General features: G+C 38.2%; 2 protein-coding genes across 3 annotated transcripts; one reads left to right on the top strand and one right to left on the bottom strand.

Annotated features, from left to right (window-relative positions):
* The first annotated feature begins 1,533 nt into the window (after window positions 1-1,533).
* Window positions 1,534-10,878, top strand: LOC147621508 (protein STRICTOSIDINE SYNTHASE-LIKE 4-like). The gene is made up of 6 exons (XM_086824269.1): window positions 1,534-1,844; window positions 2,613-2,831; window positions 3,055-3,122; window positions 5,268-5,504; window positions 10,147-10,279; window positions 10,399-10,878. The coding sequence occupies exons 1-6, from the start codon at window positions 1,677-1,679 to the stop codon at window positions 10,666-10,668; spliced, it is 1,095 nt and encodes a 364-aa protein (XP_086680395.1). The 5' UTR covers window positions 1,534-1,676; the 3' UTR covers window positions 10,669-10,878.
* Window positions 10,879-19,795: 8,917 nt separating this feature from the next.
* LOC147621507 (actin-like) lies at window positions 19,796-23,327 on the bottom strand. 2 transcript variants are annotated; one of them, XM_086824267.1, is made up of 6 exons: window positions 23,193-23,249; window positions 23,026-23,087; window positions 21,714-21,796; window positions 20,936-21,329; window positions 20,213-20,826; window positions 19,796-20,039 (listed from the first exon to the last, which is right to left on the bottom strand). In XM_086824267.1, exons 3-6 carry the CDS (start codon window positions 21,771-21,773, stop codon window positions 19,974-19,976), a joined length of 1,134 nt encoding a protein of 377 aa, XP_086680393.1. In that variant the 5' UTR covers window positions 21,774-21,796; window positions 23,026-23,087; window positions 23,193-23,249; the 3' UTR covers window positions 19,796-19,973. The 2 variants fall into 2 exon arrangements, with proteins under 2 accessions (XP_086680393.1, XP_086680394.1); XM_086824268.1 differs by lacking the exon at window positions 23,026-23,087 and having other exon boundaries at window positions 23,193-23,327.
* Between the last annotated feature and the right edge of the window lie 468 nt (window positions 23,328-23,795).

Below are 23,795 nucleotides of genomic sequence, written 5' to 3'. Positions count from 1 at the left end.
CATAAAATACTTATGATGAGTAATGATCATAGGTTTAGGGTTTGTTTATGTTTTTTCTTGATGTGTTTATGTTTATGTTTTTTCTTGATGTGTTTATGTTCATTTTCATAGGTTGTAAGCAACAAAGTTGTGTGAATCAAAGCAATAGGTTGCTGTTTATTTCTTGTTGTTATAATGTTTATTTGTTGCTTACAATGTTAACATAGATATTTATTAATCATGCAATCTAACTTTGTTAATTTGGTGCTTTTTTTTATATTGTAGATGTCTTCAAGGAGGAGGAATATTAGTAAGATTCAAATAGTGGAGGTGTTTAATAAGAGAGATGATGAAGGTTATTGGATCCTTGATCAACAGAGTAAGTTAAATTGGATTTTAATGAGACCAAATACTCGTGGGAGTTTCAAGGTCAAGCTCAAAGATGTAACAGACCCAATAAACAATGGAAAGGTAGAATCATAGAGTTCAGGAGACGCACCAATGGTACAATAATAGAGGCTTTCATTCAACATGTTTATATGCACAAAGAGATTCAAGTGCGTCATGACAACTTCAGTGCGAGACATAAGCCTAATAGTAAGTTTATATCTCTATGCTTTGTGTTCTTGTGCTTTGAGTAGTCCATGGTTATTAGATAGAGTTTTAATACAAGCATGTTTGTTGCTTGCACCTTTATATCCATCAACTCTGCATGAATGGTAAAATGTAGAGTGCTTAAGTGGAAAGCTAAATGTTTTACATGCAGAGATAGGTGCCTTGATCTATGACAACAAGAGTGCAAGCAAATTGGCATCTCAGAATGTTTACTTTTATGATTCCACATATGTTATGGAGAGACATAGTTTGGAGTACATTCCATTACCACCGTTGTCTAGCCAGGAATGGTATAATCCTAGCTTAGACATGTCAGCAACATGTAGGGTAAAGATAAAAACTGATGTTCATGCTGCCATGAAACTCTAGCTCTAGAGATGTGCATCTAAGTTGGTTTTTTCCAGTTAGTTTGTTTGCACATTTGTTTGGATCATGTGAAGTAGTAAAGAAAACTAAGATTATGTATCAATGCAAGTGTGCATCTGAGGATTGGATGACTTTGTTACTAGGTGAGTCATGTCATCTAAAGAGATGATGATATCATTGAGTGTAGAATCATTGTGTCAGATGTTACCTTTAGGTAAGATTACACTGATGTTGATTGTTTATAGTTTTTATTCATAAGTACTTCATTGCAAGACACCGATCATTGATTTTTGTTGTTGTTGATTGTTGATTGTTGTTTTTATGTTGGTTATTTATTTTTTATGACATGTACTTCATTGCAAGACAAACTTTGTGCATTCTCTTCAAGTATAGGAGGTGGCGACTTGTACGAGGGGAGTGGCTCAGCTTAGACCAAGACATGCAAGATGGCACGCATTTAGCACTTATTGATGAGCTAGAGAATATATTTACAACTCTAGAGCCCGATAGCTCAGTAATAATGTCTTGAAGAGAGAGAGAGAGAATCTTTTTAAAGGCCTTTCAAGAAGGAAGTAAAATGTGAGGCTGCAATCGAAGCCGTGCGGACTGCAAGACAGACGGGATTACGAGTGTGACAAAAGGAGAAACAGCAGCTGAAAAAGCTTAATTACCCTCCATAGCCATGGCCCTAACTCTAACCTTTACCCTCCATAGCCATGGCCCCAACTCTAACCTTTACCCTCTCTGGTGTGCTCGTTGTCGTTTCCACCTCTTTCCTCGTGCAGATTCTTCTGAAGAATTCTCCTGTTGATCCTCTCCCCCTTCATCTCCCCCCCTTTCATCGTGATTTTGATGGCGTTTATGCGTCCAAAACAGTCCTACAGGTAAATTAATTAATGGCTTTACTTGTTTAATGCAAACATATTGTCGTCTAATCTTTGAAGCTTGCAAATTGTTTTGTTTGAAAGCTTATATAAGAGCATAATTAAGCATGATAGATCAATCCTGCGCTTGCTGATTCTCTTAAATGCTTGGAGAAGAAGGCAAAAAGCGAGCTTGTACACGTGCATGGTTACGATGATTAAGAGAAGCTTATTGACAGGATCATTAAGCTTGTACACGTTGATTTCTTGCATGGTTACGATGATTAAGAGAAGCTTATTGACAGGATCATTAAGCTTGCACACGTTGATTTCATTGCATGGTTATGATGATGATTGATTGTGATATACGAGAAGCTTATTGACAGGATCATTAAGCTTGTACACGTTGATTTCTTGCATGGTTATGATAATGATTAATTGTGATATACGGATCGTTAAGCTTGTACACGTTGATTTCATTGCATGGTTATGATGATTAATTGTAATACAGGATCATTAAGCTTTTTACGCGTTGATTTCATTGCATGGTTATGACTATTAATTGTGCATTAAGCTTCTTTGTTGATGATTAATTGTGATATACGAGAAGCTTATTGACAGGATGATTAAGCTTGTACGCGTTGATTGCATTGCATGGTTATGATGATGATTAATTGTAATACAGGGTCATTAAGCTTGTACTACGCATTGATTTCATTGCATGGTTATGATGCTTAATTGTGCATTAAGCTTGCATCTATTGACTTGATATGTATGATTGTTGGATAGACTGTGGAGAAACTTGGGGAGGGGTTGTTTTTCGGGCCAGAAGACATAGCCTTTGACACAGAGGGAAGGCTTTACACGGCTACACATGATGGATGGATATGGCGGATGTGGCCAAATGGGACATGGGAAGCATGGAATTATGTTGGAGGACGCCCACTAGGATTAAGAGTTGGCTCCCAACAAGAGGAGGAGGAGATCCTCATTCTAGAGCCAAGCACGGTGATTTGCATATTTGAAATCTTTTCTACTTGAAGTCAAATTCTTTAATGGCATATCCTTGCATGTGCGGACACGTGTGCATGCGCGTACGTGCACGTGCACATCTTTGCATGTGCGGACACGTGTGCACGCACGTACGTGCGCACGTGCACACGTACACGTGTGTGTGCATGTTGTTGGCACTAACTTGTCAAGGTGCATGCACCTTTTGTTCATTGTACAGGGCTTGTTGAGAGTCACAAGTGGCAATGTTACAATCCTCTCAAATGAAGTTGATGGTATTCCATACAGGTAATATTTAGCTCTCCCAAAAAGCAACAAGGCTCTGTTTTGTGTGCTCACTCTGCATATACTCCTTTAGTTTTTGAACAAGGTGCCTTAAGAATGGAATTTATGTTGGAGTACGTGCTTGTCCTCTTTTTTATGAACTTTTTTTTTGTTTTTTTTTTGGGCTTTGAGGTCTCATGGTGGTGAAAAACTCATAGGGGAGATATCTAAACAGTCCCCTACTAAACCATGGATGGATACCAACTAATTTAGTCATTTGCATCTTTTTAGCTAGTGAAAGGATCCTACATCAAATCTTTTGCTTATTGTAAGAGACTTCATTGCAAACAAGAGTGATTTATTAAGTCTTCACATGAGAGGGTAGATTGGCTCATTTAAAGTAATATTTCATAAAATAAATGCCATCTCTTTCTACATACTAATATTGTCAGCATTTTGCCAAGATAGTAGGTTAAGATGTTCGCATGCATAGATCTATGGACCTCCTGCCACATGATGGCAATGCATGTTATGCCTCTATTTCACAATCGGTTCATGAGTATCTAGTATATACTAAAGTGCATACAAATGTGTTATACTAAAGTGTTAGGAGATGGGTGCTTGATTTTGGGGGAATTCCCAATTAGTATTTGCATATGATTAGTGCATTTGCATGAAGTTGGAGCTGATTTGGAGGAGTTTGAGGACAAAAGGCTAAGAGATATGGGAATTGAATGTTTAGAAGGTTTTAGAAGTTGTAATTTGAAATTGCATGTGTGTTGATGTGTGATGCCTCATGAATGAAAATATTGGTAAAGAAGAAGGGTGGGCTCTCAAAAGAAGAAGGGTGGGCTCTCATGTATGTAGGATAGGTTGTAGGATTTTAGGGTCAAGATAATATTTTGTTGAAGTAGTAACATAGTACAAAGCATATCTTTTTATTATCAAGATTCATTAAGGTATTAAAAGGAGTATGCACCAATTTGCTTATGGGGTAAGATGAATGGTTTATAGCTTAGGTGTTGGATTATGTAGAGTAGCCACAATCAGGGTAGGTTTTTGGTTTCAAGGGACGTAAGTCTAATATAACAATGTATGGAATATGGTAGTTGTAGAATAGAGTATAACTGATAGTAACCATAGTTGCAAGGAGCATAATTAGTAGTATATAGGTAATTAAAAAAATAAAAATAGAATTAAAACAATACATTTAAAATGTACTAGAAAATGGCACAAATTTAAGATGATAACATTTATAATATTAAAGTAAATATAAAATTCAAGTCATAAAATTCTCACTAAAATATAATAAATAATATAAGTAAAAATAGATTCAATATAAGTAACACAATTATATCAATATAGACTAACTGATAAATAAAAAAACTATATAGCTTAAACATTGATATAATATAATATTAAAATTATTATACTAATGTATATTATACAATGATAAGAATAAGTATATCACTTACACATATAAAAAGCACATAAAATAAACACAAATTGTAGGCTAAAGATATTGTGAAATATTTTACTTTAATAATTTATTTTAATAGTCGTAAAATTTTAATAATGGGTGACTAAGTCTAACATCATTTATCTTAATAAGTACAAAAAGCAAGTTCTAGTTACATGTAAAATAATTGTTTAGGTAGTTGTGAGAAATGTTGCTTGGTTTTATAAACCAAGATTATGAACTTATGCTATGTTGCTACCACATGCCTTATGATGATAATTTAAATGTAATGTGGATATTTTGAAATAATGGTAGGGTTGAGAATACCTTTTAATATTTTATGGTTCTCTAGCCTTCTTTTTAAATAGAATGGTTTACTAGTCCATAACCTCATGAAGTTGCATTCCACACCTTTAATAACAAAGTGTAAAAAAATAGCATTTGTAAAAAATAAATTGACGTATCTCTTTGAATTAATTAATCCACACTTTATATTTACAATCATCACTTATTTTTTTCATAATTATATCAATCATCTAAATCTAGTAATAGCTAGGTATGTATATTACTAATGGATTCTTTCTTTCTCTAAACTAATTGGTCACATGCTTCTTTTGTCTTTTCAAACCATCATGTTACATGAAATAGAATCTAGAAAAAATGGTTTTTATTTGAGGATGCATTGTAACCTTAAGCTTTGTTTTGTATAGATTTGTAGATGAGCTTGTAGTAACAAGAGGAGGGGTAATCTACTTCACAGATGCCAGTACCAAATTTGGCTATGATCAATGGTTCCTTGATGTAATAGAGGCTCGGCCTCATGCTCGACTTTTGAGATATGATCCAATAAGTGGACAAACAACAGTTGTTTTGAAGGACTTGGCATTTGGAAATGGTGTCGAAGTGTCAAAAGATGAGGACTATCTTATAGTGTGCGAGACTTGGAAGTAAGCACCAAAATCTTTCTTCATTTTGTTTTGTTTTTTCACTTGATTTCATGTTACATAGGTTCTACTATTAAGTTTTGTACAAGAAAGTAAATGCTACAAAGTATCATGATTGAGGGTTAGGATCTTCTATTGTAACATATTTTGTTCCTACCTTTCCCGTCACATCTATTTCTAATAGATGCATACAATTTTCACAAAAATCGTTCGAAGGAAGAGAAGCATAACAAATATTCCTCTTTTGTGTAATCTGCTTTGTCTATAGTGCCTCATAGAGTTACACTATTGTAGCTCTCTTTCTGGTATCAGAATCATTTCCAAACAAATTAATAATACCATCCATATAATGTGTTTTCTATGAGAATAATTCAACCTTGGTTTACTAGAATTTGTGCAAGTTATGGTAGCAGTTCTACTTCTCCAACAATATTCAAATCCTCTTTGATAGGTGTTGGTATATTGTCATCAACCCATGGTCTAGAGATTGGATTCTTCCCTCTACCTATTTCTTTAAATTCCTCCACAATGGCATCGGTTTTCTCTTATCATTGGTCCTATTAGCATCTTGATTTTTCAAGAAAGGGAGTTCGTAATAAGTGAATGGTTTGAGTAATTGTCAAATTCCAGAGATCCATGTTTAGGAATGGTTGATTCCATGGGAGAGAGCTATTCCCCCTTAGTGAACATTTGATTGAATAGGTCTTTCTTTATCTCAAACTCAAAGTTAGATCCTTTCACAATTTATTCCATCAAGGGACCTAAAGTTCTCTTGGGTTCCTTGTCCCTTCTGTACTTGGACAAACTATCTGGGGTAAAGATCTGAGTGTTTCTTGCTTAGATGTTTCCGAATGGACCCTTGCACATTCAATTCTATGAGAAATGATGTAATGGGATCCAATGGCTCCTATTTTTTCTATTTTTTTAAAAGGAAAATTTACAGAATATGAGGTGGCAGATCTTGCATAATCACAGCATGATTTCATAGGTTTAGCAATGTAGAATGCAAATGATAGTTTTTGTGTTTTTTCTTTCCTAAAAATCCAAAACATCAACCAAAATATAAAAAACACTAATTTTTTATTCCTTTTTCATCTACTCTCTCAACCTTATCCAATTCTCTACCATACACATTGCTTCAAAGAAGCCATGTTTTGGGAAAAGAACTTGAGGGGGCAATGGGGAGTAGAAAAAGAATCGGTTGCCTCCCTAGCATCGGTGCCAAAAATGTTATGACTTGCATAACCCCTTGCAATTATGCTCAAACAATGAGTTATTCTTACCTTAAATTATCTTGCAGACTTATTGAGTCTCTAGCTTGTATCTCTTGAAGACTCCAAGCTCCACTACTAGCTTCTTCTCCTTCAAATCCCTCTCCCTATTATCACCTCGAGGAGCTCTGCATACACCCCACAAGGGCTCTCACTCCCACACAATGAACAAGAGGGACATGCCCAAGAATCATATATACTACTATCAACTCTCTCTCTCTCATAAGATTAGTATATAAGAAAGCAAGTGGACAAGGAAGACTCAAGTGGCGCAAAGGGGGATTGTCCTTTGATTGTGAGATAAAGTTACTTATATACATCAGGCCCTTATTCACACTCAGGTGCCTAAAAACTTATTATAAGCTTGGTCATCATTGGCTAGCTTTTCTCATAATACAATATCTTATAGTGTCATTCATGACACTTATTATAAGCCATCTCTCATGTGTAGAGAAGAGATGCTTAGTTAACCCAAAATGGGATTAACAAGAACCATACCTCATGAACATAGCTAGAAGGATCATAAGTAGGGATGTACTAAACTACAAAAGCCAAGGTTTCTTTCCAATACCACTCTTCGGAGTGCTTGCTTTTCCTTGAAACCCTAGAGATCAAGGCTAAGCTAGAAAACAATAAGGTTGGATAGTAAGCACAATAACTACTAAAAGTCATCAATCCTTTGTTAACCCATGGATCAATATTGTATTTAATATTATATGATGGACCATGGATCACTATTATATGCTTTTTCATCATACATACATACATACATATATATATATATATATATATATATATATATATATATATATATATATATATATATATATATATATATATCCTTCATAATTCAAGTCCTCTCAGCCACATGTACTACCCCACAATGCAATACGACAAAGGAGAGAGGGACATGTGTGTGTGTGAGAGAGAGAGAGGGGGGGGGGGATGGAGAGCCATAGACACCATATGCATGCATGTAATTTAGATAAAATAAACATGATTTTCTGTTATTAAAGAAAATTTCACTAGCGACACGAACCTATCGCCTCTCGATTTGTGTAGCCACTAATAAGTCGTATGCTTAAGCCACTAACCCACCACTAATAAGTCATGTGCTTAAGCCACATTATGAGAACAACTAAGGTATGCATGGTAGAGATGTAGTTACTTTAGGAGACCTTAATATGGAAAAGATAGGTCAAATACTAGTAAGGATATATAGTGTCACAAGAGGTTAAACATGTTGACATGGAACACTCAAGAGGTTGGTTGTGACTAGAAGATTTCTAGGCTTAATCAAATTTTCCTTATTGATAATGTTTAGTGGACAATCCCTCCTATAGACATTGTGAAATATCTGACTCATTGTGAAATATTTGACTTAGTACATAGTTTTTTAGCACATCTGAGTGCTAATCTTTCTCTCTACAAGCAACAATAGATATGCCAAAGTATGGGCCACCACTGCCATTGAAATAAAATGTAGGTTTTCTTGGGGATGATTTTTTTATGATCAAGGTGTGGTCCAAGCCTAGAAAGGCTATCCTATAGGAGTTGATACCTCTAAGAAGCAAAGATTCAATTGGTTCTATGAGAATCTATAGAAAAATAGTATTTGCTGGAGCATTGCCCAGCTTGCCAGTTAACACACACATCCTTTACAACCTATGTTTTCATAGCTTTGGTGTGCAGTTTTGGAAAAAGTCAGTGGGCTAACGTGGAAAAGTTTGTTTGAATATTTTCTCTAGACCTTTGGAGATGGACATAAATGACACTCCATATCTTGGGAAAATGCCCTAAGGAAGAAGGGGGAATCAGTCTCTCCTCGGACGTACAAGCAAAGGCCTTGTAAATGGATTACACAGATGTATGACATGGAACCATGGAGAATCATGACTAAGGGATGGAATAGGAAGCCTCATGGGCTTTTAGGTGTAAATGGGTTGTGCTAAACTAGAAAGATAGACTTTTCTCACATGCCCTTTGGCACAAAATTAAACACTGCATGGAATGGCTAGAAAATGGAAGGGAGGTAAATATTAGAATTTGGGCATGGAAAGGCCAGCATGCTCTCACTAGAGATGCCATCTCTGGGAGAGTCAATTTGGTGTCCTATGGCTAAATAAAGACAAGGGAAACAACTAGCCCTCCTCAACCTTAATAAAGCTATGAAGCTTCATAAGAAAGGAATTCAAAGATGGAATGACATATAGCAAGGCAACAAGTGTGGATGGACTATGGATATATAATGGCAATGCAATCTTACCTTGATGACTATGGGCCTTCTCACACATGACCCTGGTTTCCTATAATTAGCTAAAGACAAAAGTACCCTCCGTACAATTATCTTGAGTAACTATAGCTTGTTAAGAAGGGCAGTTGATTCCACTATCATTTACTAGCCCACATCCTACAATATCAAATAGGTGATGGTTTTACAAAACTGGTCCAACTCACAAGGCAAAGCCTTTGGTCAAAAGATGAAAGCCAAAGCCTAGAGCACAAAGATCAAATAAGAACAGCATGCATGGATCAAAAAAGTGGCCCATAAATGGAAGACTTGGGATGCTCTCTCAGCTTGGATTAGATGCACCATGTGCAATATGTTTTGAAAGCCACCCTAGTGTCCATGTTAACTTCCTATTATACAGAGAATCCAACTTGCCTATGAGTTTGGAAATCCCAATCATAAAACCAAATGAAAAGTAGGATTTTGAAGGAAAAACAAACATCTTGTTTTTATTTATCATTGATTGACAGAAACGTTCTTTTCTAGCACTGATGCATCTTTTAGCACTTTGATTAATTGAATTCTATACACCATTTAATTAAAGCAAGTATAAATGCTCTTGAGTAGGTATGTAGTGCCACAAAGATGCATATTCCAACCTTGAAGTTTCTTTCATTTGGTTACTATTATACTAAGGGTTGATGACTCTTGACTTTACTTACTTTTTAATAAAGGAAAATGTCTCACAATTCATCCAACAAAAGCAATTCATATAGGACGACAAGTTTGTATACCAAACAATTATTATTCCAAAAAAAAAAAAAACTACGTGTGTTATCATCATGGATGGAGTGTTGAGCCAAACAATCTAATTAATTCCACATGAGTTCATTATTTGCAATATCCATGTGACAAATGAAAGCATTTCATGAGGTTTCTTTAACGATAATTTGTAAATATTTTGAGAGATCATATGACTAGAAGTTTTGCCATGATTATTCATTGTAGGATGTTATAAATTCATTGGAATATGCTACTTTTAGATTATTCATTGTAATAAAATGCTACTTTTATGTTATTTGCATATTGTAATATGCTACTTTTAGATTATTCATTTACAATATGTTATTTGAGATGCGCCCAGATTTAGGTGCTTAAAGTACTGGCTTGAAGGGGAGAGACAAGGCACAACCGAGGTCTTCATTGATGGAATGTTGGGAGGGCCAGACAACATCCACAGAAACAGTGATGGAACCTACTGGATAGCACAGCTCTGGGTAATTAAGGGAAAACCCATCAACTTTTTAAGCTACTAGACCACCTTGTAGTACTCTTATTTCCAAACTCTGCACCTCCTTGGAATGCAGAGATTTAACCAAACTCCCTTCATTTGCAGATCAGAAGCCCCTTGATGGACATGGTCCACAAGTCGCCCTTCATGAAGAGAGTGGTTGCAATGCTTCCTTGGATTCTGAGCCATCTCAATCCGGTGCACAAGAGGGCTGCGCTACTGAAGGTGGCAGCTGATGGGAAGCCCTTGTTGTATCTTCTTGAAGATGATCAAGGAAAGACCCTGTCCTTTGTCACCACAGGCTTTCAGCATGACAACAGCCTTTACTTAGCTAGCTTGGATGCAAACTTCATTGGAAGAATCCATCTTCCTTGAGCATCCTATCACAACAGTAACCCTTTGAATGCCAAGTTATTTACCACACATGCCTTTTGCAATCACCCACCACACCTTGACTTGCTAATTTTCAGCAATAGCTTCTGTGAGTACATAACCTCTTTGCAAAGTTATAAATCCTTTTGTATGTGGTGAGAGTGTTCTTTGTGAGTGTGTGTGGGAGGAAAAATGCAAATGCGTTTCTGAACACCAAATCAAGCTTCTTTGTAAAGTCCTAAGGTATAAAGGCCCAAGGGTAATAACCTAAGTGTTTGTGAATGGATAATAGCCTAAGTGTTTGTGAATAACCTAAGTGTTTGTGAATGGATAATAGCCTAAGTGTTTGTGAATGATCTTGTGTGAGTTCAAGCCTTGTGATCAAGCTCCATGTAGTTCTCATTTATCAAGGACTCATTTCTGTGTGTGTGTGTGTGTGTGAAAACAATGTGTGTGTGTGTGTGTGAAAACAATGTGTGTGAGTGGTGGCCAACCTACACGATGTTTATCCTTGTGACTTTGCACATTCATGTGTGACATGGAGATGTGACTAGTCATCATCTTCAAATCTTTGTGAAGACATTTTGTGGATCCTTTCCTTTGTGCACTATTAATCTCTCAGCCAATTCTCTCTTGAGATCTAGCTATAACCTCTCTCTCCACACTTGAAGCATAAGCCTTTGCTCTTAAGCTCCTTTATGTGAATCTCCTCCTTGATCACATTACTCTTTGTCACACCACTTGAAGGCTTCCCATCTCCACTCAGGCCTTTGGAAGAGACATTCCCAAATATGAAATTTGGCTCTATATCCCTACCATAAACCGTTGGATATCTTGGAATGGAAGATCCCATTTGTAGAACTATGTGGAGGCTTCACATAAGAACTAGGAGTTGGATCACCCTTTTGATGAAGACCTTTGTATTGCCAATTGTGAGTATACTTCGCCTCATATATCTCAGCCAACATCATGGCTTCTTTGAGTGATAAAGACCTTTGAGCATTCACATTCATACACCAATGCTAGACTTCAAGCCCTTGATGTACTTGATCCTTTGGAAGATACATTCCCAAATCTGAATTTCGGCTTTGTATCCCTACCATAAAACATAGGATATCTTGGAATGGAAGATCCCATTGTAGAACTATTTGGAGGGTTCACATAAGAACTGGGAGTTGGATCACCCTTTTGAAGACCTTCGTATTGCCGATTGTGAGTATACTTCTCCTCATATATCTCAGCCAACATCATTGCTTCTTTGAGAGATAAAGGCCTTTGAGCATTTACATTCGTACCAATGCTAGACTTCAAGCCCTTGATGTACTTAATCATCTCACTCAGTGCTCCTTCTACATGCAAAGCAGGCTTTAGGAACCGGTATGATTACTCCTTTACACTCAACCCTCTTTGTTCCAAATCATTCCAAGCACCAATGACCTCGTTATTATGCAATTCCAATGTAAATGTATCCCTCATCTCATCTTTAATAAAAGATATCCAAGTAGTGACCTCATAAACCATGAGAAGAAATGTGTCTCCACCACTTGGTGTGAGCATATCCTTCAAGGTAAAGAGTTGCAAAATAGACCTTTGCCCTTTCACTCCATGGATTGAGCTGAAAGTACATATCCATCTTGTTGATCCATTCTTCAAACTCTTGAAAGTACATTTCGAAGTTCTTTATCCTTTGAACTTGGTGAGAAGTGTTTTGTCCTTCGTCCCTCTGAATTCATCCCTATCTTCATTAGTGTTATCAGAATGCATCCTTGTGGAAGGTCTTCTTTCATTCCAAGTGCCATCAAATCAAAGGCCACATGATTCCGGAATGAAGAAGGCATTTGATGATGATCTCTTCCCATAGACCTTGATGATGGTGGATGGTTATCCTTGTTGTTAGCATGAGCACCCTCATTAGCTTTTCCAATGGAAATGCCCACAGGTTGCCTTGCTTGAGATGCCATTCCCTCATACTTCCTAGAAGAAGAAGCCAATCCGTATGTACCATGAGTTGTATCCATAGAGAGGATTTATCACCAATGATGCATGCCTTCACCTTTAAGCTCATTCCTAAGGGAAGACATCTCACTCATCATTCCTTCAATCAACATCTCTTCTTTCTTGTTGAAGCTATCCATCATAGAACACATCATCATTATCATTGATTGCATCTCTATAGTCATTCGAGGGTTTTTGTTAGGCATCTCCCCTTAGGTATCCTCATTCTCCTCTCTAGCATGCCATTTGGTCCATGGCATTTTGGCCACCATCACCCAATTGCACTAGGGCAACATTCTCATCGTCCATTGCATTCACATTATCATACTCAACATTGGCATCTTGTAATGCCTCCGAAAACTTCTTTGGTCTTCCCCTTGGCATGGTTGAAAACCTATTCCTAGTGGGAAACCCCTCAAATGATATCGGATTTTGGATCTCTTTAGCTCTATAGAAATCTTATGACGTCTATTATCCAAATATGTGGATTTCAAAAATTCCATCTGCATATCAAGCTGTCCAAGACCCGCATCATGAGGTAGAAAACCACCAATTTGACCTAGAATTTGGAGTCCGATTTTGATGCTCGATAACTTGACTCGAAGCTTATGAAGTATGCTTCCAAGCTATCTAATCACTTTCAATTCAGTCCACATGGTTTTTAACTGAATCAAACATTATTAGTTCAACTGTTCATAGAGAAACCGCAAAAATTTCGTTATAGTTTCCCCTAAAATCGATGCACATTTCAATTTCCTACATCGTGATTATGGGCCACATGTAATAGGCATCCAAAACTATATAATTTCCAAACAATGGCCAACTCTCAATGCCCAACCATCTCGTGTATACATGTTTCCACCATGTATAACCACATGTAGTGCAGCTCAATGCCCAACCAATTTGCAATGCCAATGATTTGTCCAGTAGTGCTCAAGCATAGGCACATGACCAAATGTATACATCATATATGTGTCCCATCATTGCCATTGATTGATAATTGACCAATTGAAGAAGAAGTTGATGCCATCATGTAGCTACTTTCACCGCTTGCTCTCTAGCTCACTTAATCCTCCACTTTTCCAAGGCACTCATGGCAAGGAGGATTCATGAAAACGCTCCCCCATGGCTCCCTCTTACTTCTCTCTGGCCATGGGTACTCCTCTTCCACAACCACAAACTAGATTCTAGTTTGAAAAGAGAATACAATGAACTTTTTTTCAAGTGGGTAGGGTTAAACCACTTACTTCAAATGCATGAACTCATGCTCGCATAATCCTATGGCATAGACTCATGCTCATTTCACCATTACTTTCAATAACTCCTTGATCCCATAGGCATCTATAGATCAAAACACACCAAATTGCAATATATGCCCCCACCATGGCATCACATGAGCATAATCGTAGGCTTTGGCAATCCCTCTTTATCCCCAAATTCAACTTATTCCATATGCAATGTTAAGCTTGATGAAGGAGCCTCGTAGAATGGTTTGGAACATGATTAGAGTTATGGCAAGCTAGATATGGAAAGAGGGAATAAAAGTAAACCCTAATTTCTAATGATTTTCCTCAAACCCTATTTCTACCGAGAAACCCTAATTATGTTAATCAAATTTAGCAATAGTGATATGATGGGAAGAGGAAGACAAGGAGAGAGGATTATGGCTCCAATTTTTGAAAAAGTTTGTTGGAAATCCTATTTTTTGAAAAGAGGCCATGATCCTAAATTTATCATCAAGAATCAAGCGTTGAGGGCATATTTGGGAAGAGGAAAGCATGGAGAAGAAGAGTATGGCAACTATGCATTCATTTCCCCACATGAAACCCTAAGAGATAGATGCACCCATTTTCCCCATTATTTTGAGCAAGAAACATTGCCATCACACATACTGCAGTCTCAATCGTGAAGAAAAACCATAAGAAATCAAGCCAAAGTAGTATGGTGGATAGAGGTTGAGGAAATCACCTAAACTCATGTAGCAAAATGTACAAGAATTTGTGGAGGGGAAAATAGTGAATCGGCATCATTTTTCACCATTGAAGCATCAAAATTTTGCAACTGAACTCCACGGTTCCTTTAGATGTCTCATTGGTGATCAATCTTGCTCCCGATCACCATAGCTTTCAAAAATGTGAAGAGGGATGAAGGAGAAGAAGATGTGCAGGTCCACACCTTGCAAACTTTGCCCATTACACACCAAAACTTGGCCACACCATGTCCGTCTGTCAAAATTTGGTCCAACTTGCTCAAAATTGAGAGAAAATCTTAAAGTCTTACCACCATGAAACCTTGAGCTATTAGCTTCAAGAGAGATTGTATATTCCAAAAGTTAGTAAATGAACAAGTCCATGGGCTTATATACTTGGCCCCTTCCATAATGTCCCTTTTGCACTTATCCATGGCCTTTGGCCCCCCATACGATTATTTACATGGCATTAATATCTTTGTTACATCTTATTTACATGGCATTAATAGCTTTGTTACAGCTTATCAACATAAAATCAATCTTAAGGAAGATGTGGTTTCAGTAGTAGAGATAGACATGAAGGTTTCTATTAACATAAAATCAATCTTAAGGAAGATGATAGATTTTGGCAAATCTTGTTGCAGCTAGAGAAGAAGAATATATCTGCTTATGTAGATAGATTTTTGCAAACCTTGTTGTAGCTTCAAGCTTTAGAGGGAGTGCGAAAAAAAAGGAAAAGAAGAAAGTTTGTAGTATATTTGAAGCTTACCACTAGATCCGAAGTGAATATGTTTCATCCTGATTCTCTTAACATCGCCATATCTTTAGCTATCAATTATGAGAAGAAAAATGGTATTCCCAAGGAGCTTAAAACACTAGTTTCATCTTGATCAAGAAACCCTAGATACCAATCCTTTTTCTAGACCAATTGAAAGACCCAGATTTGATATCAGTAGGCGAATGGCAATAAGCCAGATATACCTATAAAAGGGAATAAACCAAATACATATATAAAGACTAACAATGAGCCTCATAAGTCTCATTAGGTGAAGTGTTATAGGTGCAACATAGAGGGTCACTATGCGCATGAGTGTCAATGAAACTAGCTCGCATAAAAGCCTCAGCTTAAAGTGAGACTTGTCCATGAGTGGACAAGTCCCGATCTTGGAAAACCACGAGTTGCCACAATGCCTATGATGTGTCATGATACCACACCACAAATGACATAGATAGATGGCCAACATATGTGCACAGTGTGACCCTTCTATGATGGCCGCTAGCACCCCTGGAGGTACACACATCTGCATGGGCCAACACATATGTGCCCAATGTGACCCTTCTGCGAGGGCTGCTAGCACCCTTGGAGGTACACACATTTGCATGGGACTGTGGAGGCTCTGGTATGCTAAGACAGGTCCCCAATCTAACTAATCAAACTCTCTAATCTTTCACAAAATTCAAGCTTGGGGGAGTTAAAGGTAGGAGGGTCCCCTTTGGACTATATATACCCTTTCATATTCCACATTGCCTTTGCATGTGGGATTACTTGTTGGCATCCCTTTTCCCATCTTGCAATCCCCACTACCCATGTGAGATTTGCAACCTTGGAGGTACTCACATCTGCATGGGCCTATGGAGGCTCTAGTATGCAAAGGAAGGTCCCACTCTACCTAACCAGTCTTCCACAAAAGACAAGCTTGGGGGAGTTGAAGATAGGAGGGGTCCCTTTGGACTATATATATCCTTTCATCTTCCATAATGCCTTTGTATGTGGAATTACTTGGCATCCCATCTTGCAATCCCTACTACCCATGTGAGATTTGCACCTCCAACACCCTCAAGTATGAAGGGAAGTGGCCCGAAACCATGAGTCTGGACTCTGAAACTATCTTGAAAATCAAGATTTGCCACACCTCCCATGGTGTGGCATGATACCTGTAAGATCCCTCCTATCCGTGTGTAAAAAGAAATTATCAAATAAAAACATTTTTTACTCCAAATTGGCAACATTGTATAATGGTGAAGTGAAAGAAAATGTGTTGAGAGAGAATACGCATCTAAGGGGAAAAATCCTCTCATCTAGGCAAAAAGATTTGAGAACTTGTATTTAACTAAAAATATAATTTTTAACCCCAAAATACTAAGGTTTATATACCCATGAAAATTAACAAGGTTAGAAAATAAGATTAGTACACACGTGCACAAATATAATTTTTAACCCCAAAATACTAAGGTTTATATACCCATGAAAATTAACAAGGTTAGAAAATAAGATTAGTACACACGTGCACAAATGCACTATGTGTGTGTGTGCACCACATGACCCTGGGGATGTGTAAAGATGGGTCAAATGTTTTAGAAAAATTAAAGAATAATGCTAAGCTAAATATAAATTTATTAGCCCCGATAAAAATTAAGTTGTGACCCATATAGATGTCCGTAAACCTATATGCACATAAGAATATGTGAAGAAGCACCTTGTTAATGATAAAACTTAAGGAAAAATAAGCTCGTATTTGAAATCAAAAGGTGGGTTTTATCCTAGGGCTAGCAACATGGGCAAGAATGTTAATAGCCCTTGGTAAAAATAAACTAAAAATTGACCTTGGATAAATAAATTGATTAGACTATGTTTTAAGGGGAAAAGGTTAGAAGACCATGGGTTTGAGCAATACAAGTGGAATTAGACAAGTGGTAGTGGTCTTGCACACATGGTTCTTTTGAGTAGGTAGTTGATGGTTTTAATTAGCAAGTGGCTTTACCAAGTCAAGCTCACTTGCCTTAGATAAACTTGAGAAGCTTTAGTTCATTTTAGTAGAGCCACCTTAGACTTAAGCATGTATTGGTAAAGCCACCTTTTACTTGAGTATTTGTGAGTTTAACTAGTCCCCTATGAAGGCTATACTATATGGGGTCAAGTTCATGCATGAGGGGAGGTGAAAGCTATATAAAGGGTCTCATTTTCTCCACGCATGGTATTAATGCCCCTCTAGCTTTACCTTGGCCTATTACTACCTTATATTTCATGCACGAGGGGAGGTGAAAGCTATATGAACGGGGCCAAATCTCCCATTTTCTCCATGCATGGTATTAATTCCCCTCTAGCTTTTACCTTGGCCTATTACTATCTTATAGTACCTACATTACTTCTCTTACACATTATGTACACCCTAAGCTAGTCAAACTAAGTATTTATTCCACCTTGAAGCTTGTGGAGGACATTAATTCCAAGGCCGAAAGGAGGGCATGGATTTTTGAGAGCTATGGAGGGTCTTCATCATCACACAATGCAACATCCATTTGCACGCCTCAACCTACATGTAAGTGGCCTAAGCTTTCAAATTCAAATTTTTGAAGTACATTTCATACCTTTTGCCCATTGTTTCTCTATTTCTTTTTAAGTTATATTTCCTAGTTATTTTTGGGCTCTGTACTAATTACAAAAAAAAAAACAATAAACAAAATAGATGCCTTTTGACCTTAGGCCCTAAGCATTTCTTTATGAAAAGGACAGGACTTTAATACCCTCTTGATGACTTCGCTTTAATTTCTAAGAATTAAAGAGACTAGAAAAATAATTTTTGAGAAACACATGTCTCTTTATACCTAGGTGAATTTTAATGGTCTAAATCAAATAAAGGCCCCACTATGAATAAATCATAACCATGTCTTTAAGCCACCTAATAAATTGATCATAGATAACCATATAGTAGTGTCTACCTTAGTTCAAGTGACTAGCAAATATTAAATACAAGAGACCTTAGCAAATTAACCTTAGACATGCTTTTGGCAAATTTTTAGGGGACTTATACCACACTCAATAATTGTAAGATTTTTATCTTCTTGTCGTAATAATTCTTCCCCCAAGTCAAATTTCTAAAAGAACTTTTGGCTAAATTAAAAGAGTTATAATGTCTAGCTATGCTCAAATTAAGAGTTCTTGTGCCTAATTAGGTACAAATTAATATATAGGATATATGTTAAGTTCCCCATAGAAGACGCTTGGTTTTTAAACACTAAACTTCATTAGATTTAACCTAATAAAGCAAATTATATTAATATGGTTGCACCTAGTGTGTAAAAAAAGTGTATACTATGCCTATTTTAGACATAGTTAAAGAGGAAAAGCACTTGACGATAGTTTTATACTATAGCTCACAGAATTTGTTATGAGAATAACATTTAATAATAGTATATGGATAGCTGTGGACAAAAAATACACTTTTAGAGCATGGGATCACATATCCTAATTTTATCCATAGACACCCTTAGAAAAGTTAAGCTAAATTAATGAGGATATTTGACCAAAAAATATTTCTAGTAAATCATGGAAAAAGGAACCATGTAAACATGACATAATCCCAATAAAGGCCCATACACGTTAGATAGTGAATGCTACAATGTTTTATGAATCCCGTATCGAAATTATCCCAATTAGTGTAGATGAAAAATGCTGAGTAACTTTGATGATTGAAGGAACGGATGGCCAACATATATGCCTAACATACCCCTTTTGCGAGGGCCACTAGCACCTCTGGAGGCCAACACATTCACATAAGCCTGAAGAGGCTCTTGTTTGCCCAACCAACCCTCCAATTTTCCACAAAAGACAAGCTCAGGGGAGACGAAGATAGGAGGGATCCCTTTGAACTATGTATAACCTTACATCTTCCACATTGCCTTCGCATGTGGGATAACTTCGCATCCCTTTTTCCATCTTGCAATCCCCACTACCCATGTAAGCTCTGCATCTCCGACACACAAGACTTCTCTCCAAAGTGCATGTACCTACAACTTAAAGTTCACTTGTCCAAAGACAACAACAATCAAAAAAAGACTAATTACATACTAAGGGCAAGGCAGATGTGGATGATGGACAAACATGTGCAATAATGCATTAAAAAAGCCACCACAAATTTTTCATCAACCAATCATCACAGCTCAATTCGCAAGGTAAATCAATGTGGTAAACTCCAGTCAAGGTGCCCTTCACATCTTTGGTAACTACAAGCTCCAGGTGCTTTGTGGCACCTTCAAGATTAAGGTTGGAGGAGACCTCAACCTGTTAGAATTTTAGAATATTATGTAGAGTAGCTTCCAAATTACATAAAAATGGGTGAAACGGGGCAAAAAATTTGCCGAAATTGAATGAAGAGTTAAGCCAAATCAGTAAATTTTGCATCATTTGATTACACCAAAATATGTGCCACTAAAAACAATAAAAGTTCATATACAAAACTCACTTCCAGTACTCAAGCAGTGATGAGTCCCTTAAGCAGGTAATACAAAAAATACTTTGTGATAAAGCCACAAGGTAACCGTTCCCAGAAAGCATTTACTTCATCTAAAAACACTTCCGGTGCACAATGGAGGGGCCAGACTCGTCATACTCCGACTTCGCTATCCACATCTGCAAAACAGGCACAAAAAAGAACAATGTTACTAGACTCTTGGTAATCTAAGGGCCTTCACACAGTAGTTCGCAAAGTGCTTGCTGGTAGGCTATGGACAGTCAAAGCTGGGTGAGTCCAAATTCTTTCAAAGATGGACCTATGAATAAGGTGTATCATTGCAGTAAAATACCTGTTGGAATGTGCTGAGTGACGCCAGAATAGAACCTCCTATCCAGACACTGTATTTTCTCTCAGGTGGTGCCACCACTTTGATCTTCATACTGCTGGGTGCAAGTGCAGTAATCTCCTTGCTCATGCGATCGGCGATCCCGGGAAACATGGTAGACCCTCCACTTAGCACCACATTTCCATACAGGTCTTTACGGATATCCACATCGCACTTCATTATGGAGTTGTATGTAGTTTCATGGATACCTGCAGCTTCCATACCAATGAGAGATGGCTGGAACAAGACCTCTGGGCACCTGAAGCGCTCGGCACCAATAGTGATCACCTGCCCATCTGGAAGCTCGTAGCTCTTTTCGAGAGAGGAACTGCTCTTTGCTGTTTCGAGTTCTTGCTCGAAATCCAGGGCCACGTAGGCTAGCTTTTCCTTCATATCTCTGACAATTTCCCGTTCGGCAGTGGTCGTGAATGAATACCCACGTTCAGTAAGAATCTTCATAAGAGCATCAGTCAAATCACGACCTGCAAGATCCAGACGAAGGATCGCATGGGGCAGAGCATAGCCCTCGTAGATGGGGACAGTGTGCGTAACACCATCACCCGAATCCAGTACGATACCTGCAAGAATTCTGTGTAAGCTTCATTATTGAGAAAAACAAACCCTGCCATTATAAGGCCATAGAAGCAAGCTCACATCAACTCAAATATGTATGACCGAATGCCCCACCTGTGGTCCTTCCACTGGCATACAAGGAAAGCACAGCCTGGATGGCAACATACATAGCAGGCACATTGAATGTGTCAAACATGATCTGAGTCATCTTCTCTCGATTAGCTTTCGGGTTGAGAGGGGCTTCAGTAAGCAAGACCGGATGTTCTTCAGGGGCAACTCGAAGCTCGTTATAAAAGGTATGGTGCCAAATCTTTTCCATGTCATCCCAGTTGGTTACAATACCATGCTCAATAGGATATTTCAAGGTCAGTATCCCTCGTTTAGACTGGGCCTCATCACCGACGTATGCATCTTTCTGTCCCATACCGACCATGACGCCAGTATGCCGAGGACGACCCACAATACTAGGAAATACTGCCCGTGGAGCATCATCTCCAGCAAACCCAGCCTGTACAAAATCACCCAATTAGCAACCTAGCACTGAAAGTAAGGTTCAACCTGTTAACAACACTCTAAAAGAAGGGCATTAAATGGTCATCATTGATTGGAAGATGCTCCAAAAGTGTGCCCTGCCATCAGTAAGATACATGGTCATTGCTTTTGTATTGAGGTTCATTACACAACAATCCCTGCCAATGCGCCGGGCAGCATATTGGACAGGATTCATCCCTGGCAGGCATCCTGGATGGTCTTATAGCCAGCCTAAAAGCACACTTATTTCTAATACAAACTCCCCACCACCACCCTGCCCCAAAACATACACACGTGCACATGCAATGAGCACCAGTGTTTTTCTGCCTGAATTAAGGGGCTGAGTTTGATATTACAATACCTTGACCATCCCAGATCCATTGTCACAGACAAGAGGCTGAACTTCCTCTGCGTCCCCCATTTTGTTTGAATTTATCTTATCAACTGCAAATAACAGAGAAAATATCTTGTTTAGATTCATAATGACAAACCAAAGTAGGTTACAAGATCACACGGACCATTATTAACAGCCTCCACACAGTACACCGGTCATAAAGCTCACACTATATACTAACTACCATTCAAGAACACAAACAATTATCCAAATATATGCAAGAAGAGGGGGAGCGGGTTATCCAGCGAAAAGATGAACTCTGGTTCAGAAGAGGAAGATTGATGATCATTAAGTGAAAAACACATCAAATACCATCCAAGCGAGAAACTCAATAAAGGCTCCTCATACATGAACACCAAGCAAGAGTTCCACAAAAGCAGTGCCTTCAAAGGTTGGTGATTGGTGGACTTGAAAATTGAAATAGATACCAAAGAACAACTGAACAGCTGTGTGTGTAAGTACACATGTTTCTGTGTCTGCACATATCATATATTGTATATGCATGAGCATATAGGCTTATACAGGTGCTGGGTCTTTATCTTTGAATCAACAACTGCTGCCATGGCATGTGTGTGTACATGCATGAGCATATAGGCATATACAGGTGCTGAGTCTGTATCTTTGAATCAAGAATTGTCATTGCATGTGTATGAGTGTGTATGTACACATACAGAAGCGTGTACATACCAATAAAAATTTCAGGTCATTTTCCAGAGTTAAGGATATCAGATACGCTCAACTCAATGAAAGTTAACCACAAAGCTTAACATGGACTCCATCGTGCAAAGCATATACTACACTCGTGTCATGGGCACCCAACAGTAGGTGCCAGTTCATGCATAAACGCATGCCCTCAGTAAGATTCTCTGATCCTAATAATGTTGACTCTGTTCAAAAAGCAGCAGTATATTCGATATCCGGGGGTTCCAAGCAAAAAACAAGCTGGACGGCAGAGCTACATGATCTTGTTTGTTTCAATGCGCAACCAGTGGATCAGCTACAAAGAGGAGTAGAGAGGGTAGAGAGCTACATTGATGGATGAAGGGCCCTAAAAGAAAACTCGGATCTGAGGCAACATTCTGCGGATGGCAAAGATGAAAAGCACATTTCTGGGCACCCAAAACAGAGTCTTTCTGGAGTACTCAGAACTCATTTTGGGTACTCACAAGACCCATTTCGAGCACCCACAGGACCCATTTTGGGCAACCACAGGACCCATTTCTGGGCGCGCGCAAGGACCACTTTTTGGGCACCTTCAGGACGAACCCATTTTGATTACCCAAAAACCCATAACCGTTTGATCCGATGGCCTCTGTAAACCGGTTTCTACGAGCCCAATATCTACATTTCATCACAGAGGCGTGATGAGGAGAAGTAGCAAATCAAACCCAAGTTTGGGCGCACGAGAGAAACCGAAGAGCTACTGAGAGAAGGCGGAGCTCTTACCTTAGATCTGCTCTAGCTGCAGTTGCAACAAGCTTGTGCCTCTCCTCTCCTGCAAAAAACACAAGAGGGAAGACTCTGAACTGGAGAAAAACGAATGAAGCCACCGCACATAAAAGAAAGCCACCTGGGACCTGCTGGCAAAAGGTTCGCAAGCAGGTCCTCTTTATGCAAAAAAAAAAAATTGCCAGGCCAAGCTGGCACCCAACAAGCCAAGTTTTGGTCCTGCACATTAACCATCATTTTTAGGCCGCCCATCATCAGCTCTGATGAATCTAAGCCGTCCACTACTACTACCACCCATCTCTTTTTTAACCTTGGAAGGCACACACAACAGGTCCCTATCCAGCCTGTCCTTTTTGTACCTACTTCAAGCTGTTGTCTCTTTATTAAATTTAGTGTGCTACTTCATAATTTTGTCATGTGAGTTAGGCCCTATGCACACTAGAGGGGCACCTGAGTTGATTGCCTAAAGCATGGGCATGCAAAAATACACATGGGCACCCATGTTACACACTCATAGCTGCCCATTTAAAAAGTGTTGTTCACAAAAAAACAAAAAATTTGAAAAGGGAAAATTTTGATTGGTTGGGAAATGGGGAGCCC

The sequence above is a fragment of the Cibotium barometz genome, chromosome 30, assembly GCF_041138505.1.
Source record: "Cibotium barometz isolate CiBa-2024 chromosome 30, ASM4113850v1, whole genome shotgun sequence".
Taxonomy (NCBI): Eukaryota; Viridiplantae; Streptophyta; class Polypodiopsida; order Cyatheales; family Cibotiaceae; genus Cibotium; species Cibotium barometz.
This window is presented reverse-complemented; position numbering and strand designations above follow the sequence as displayed.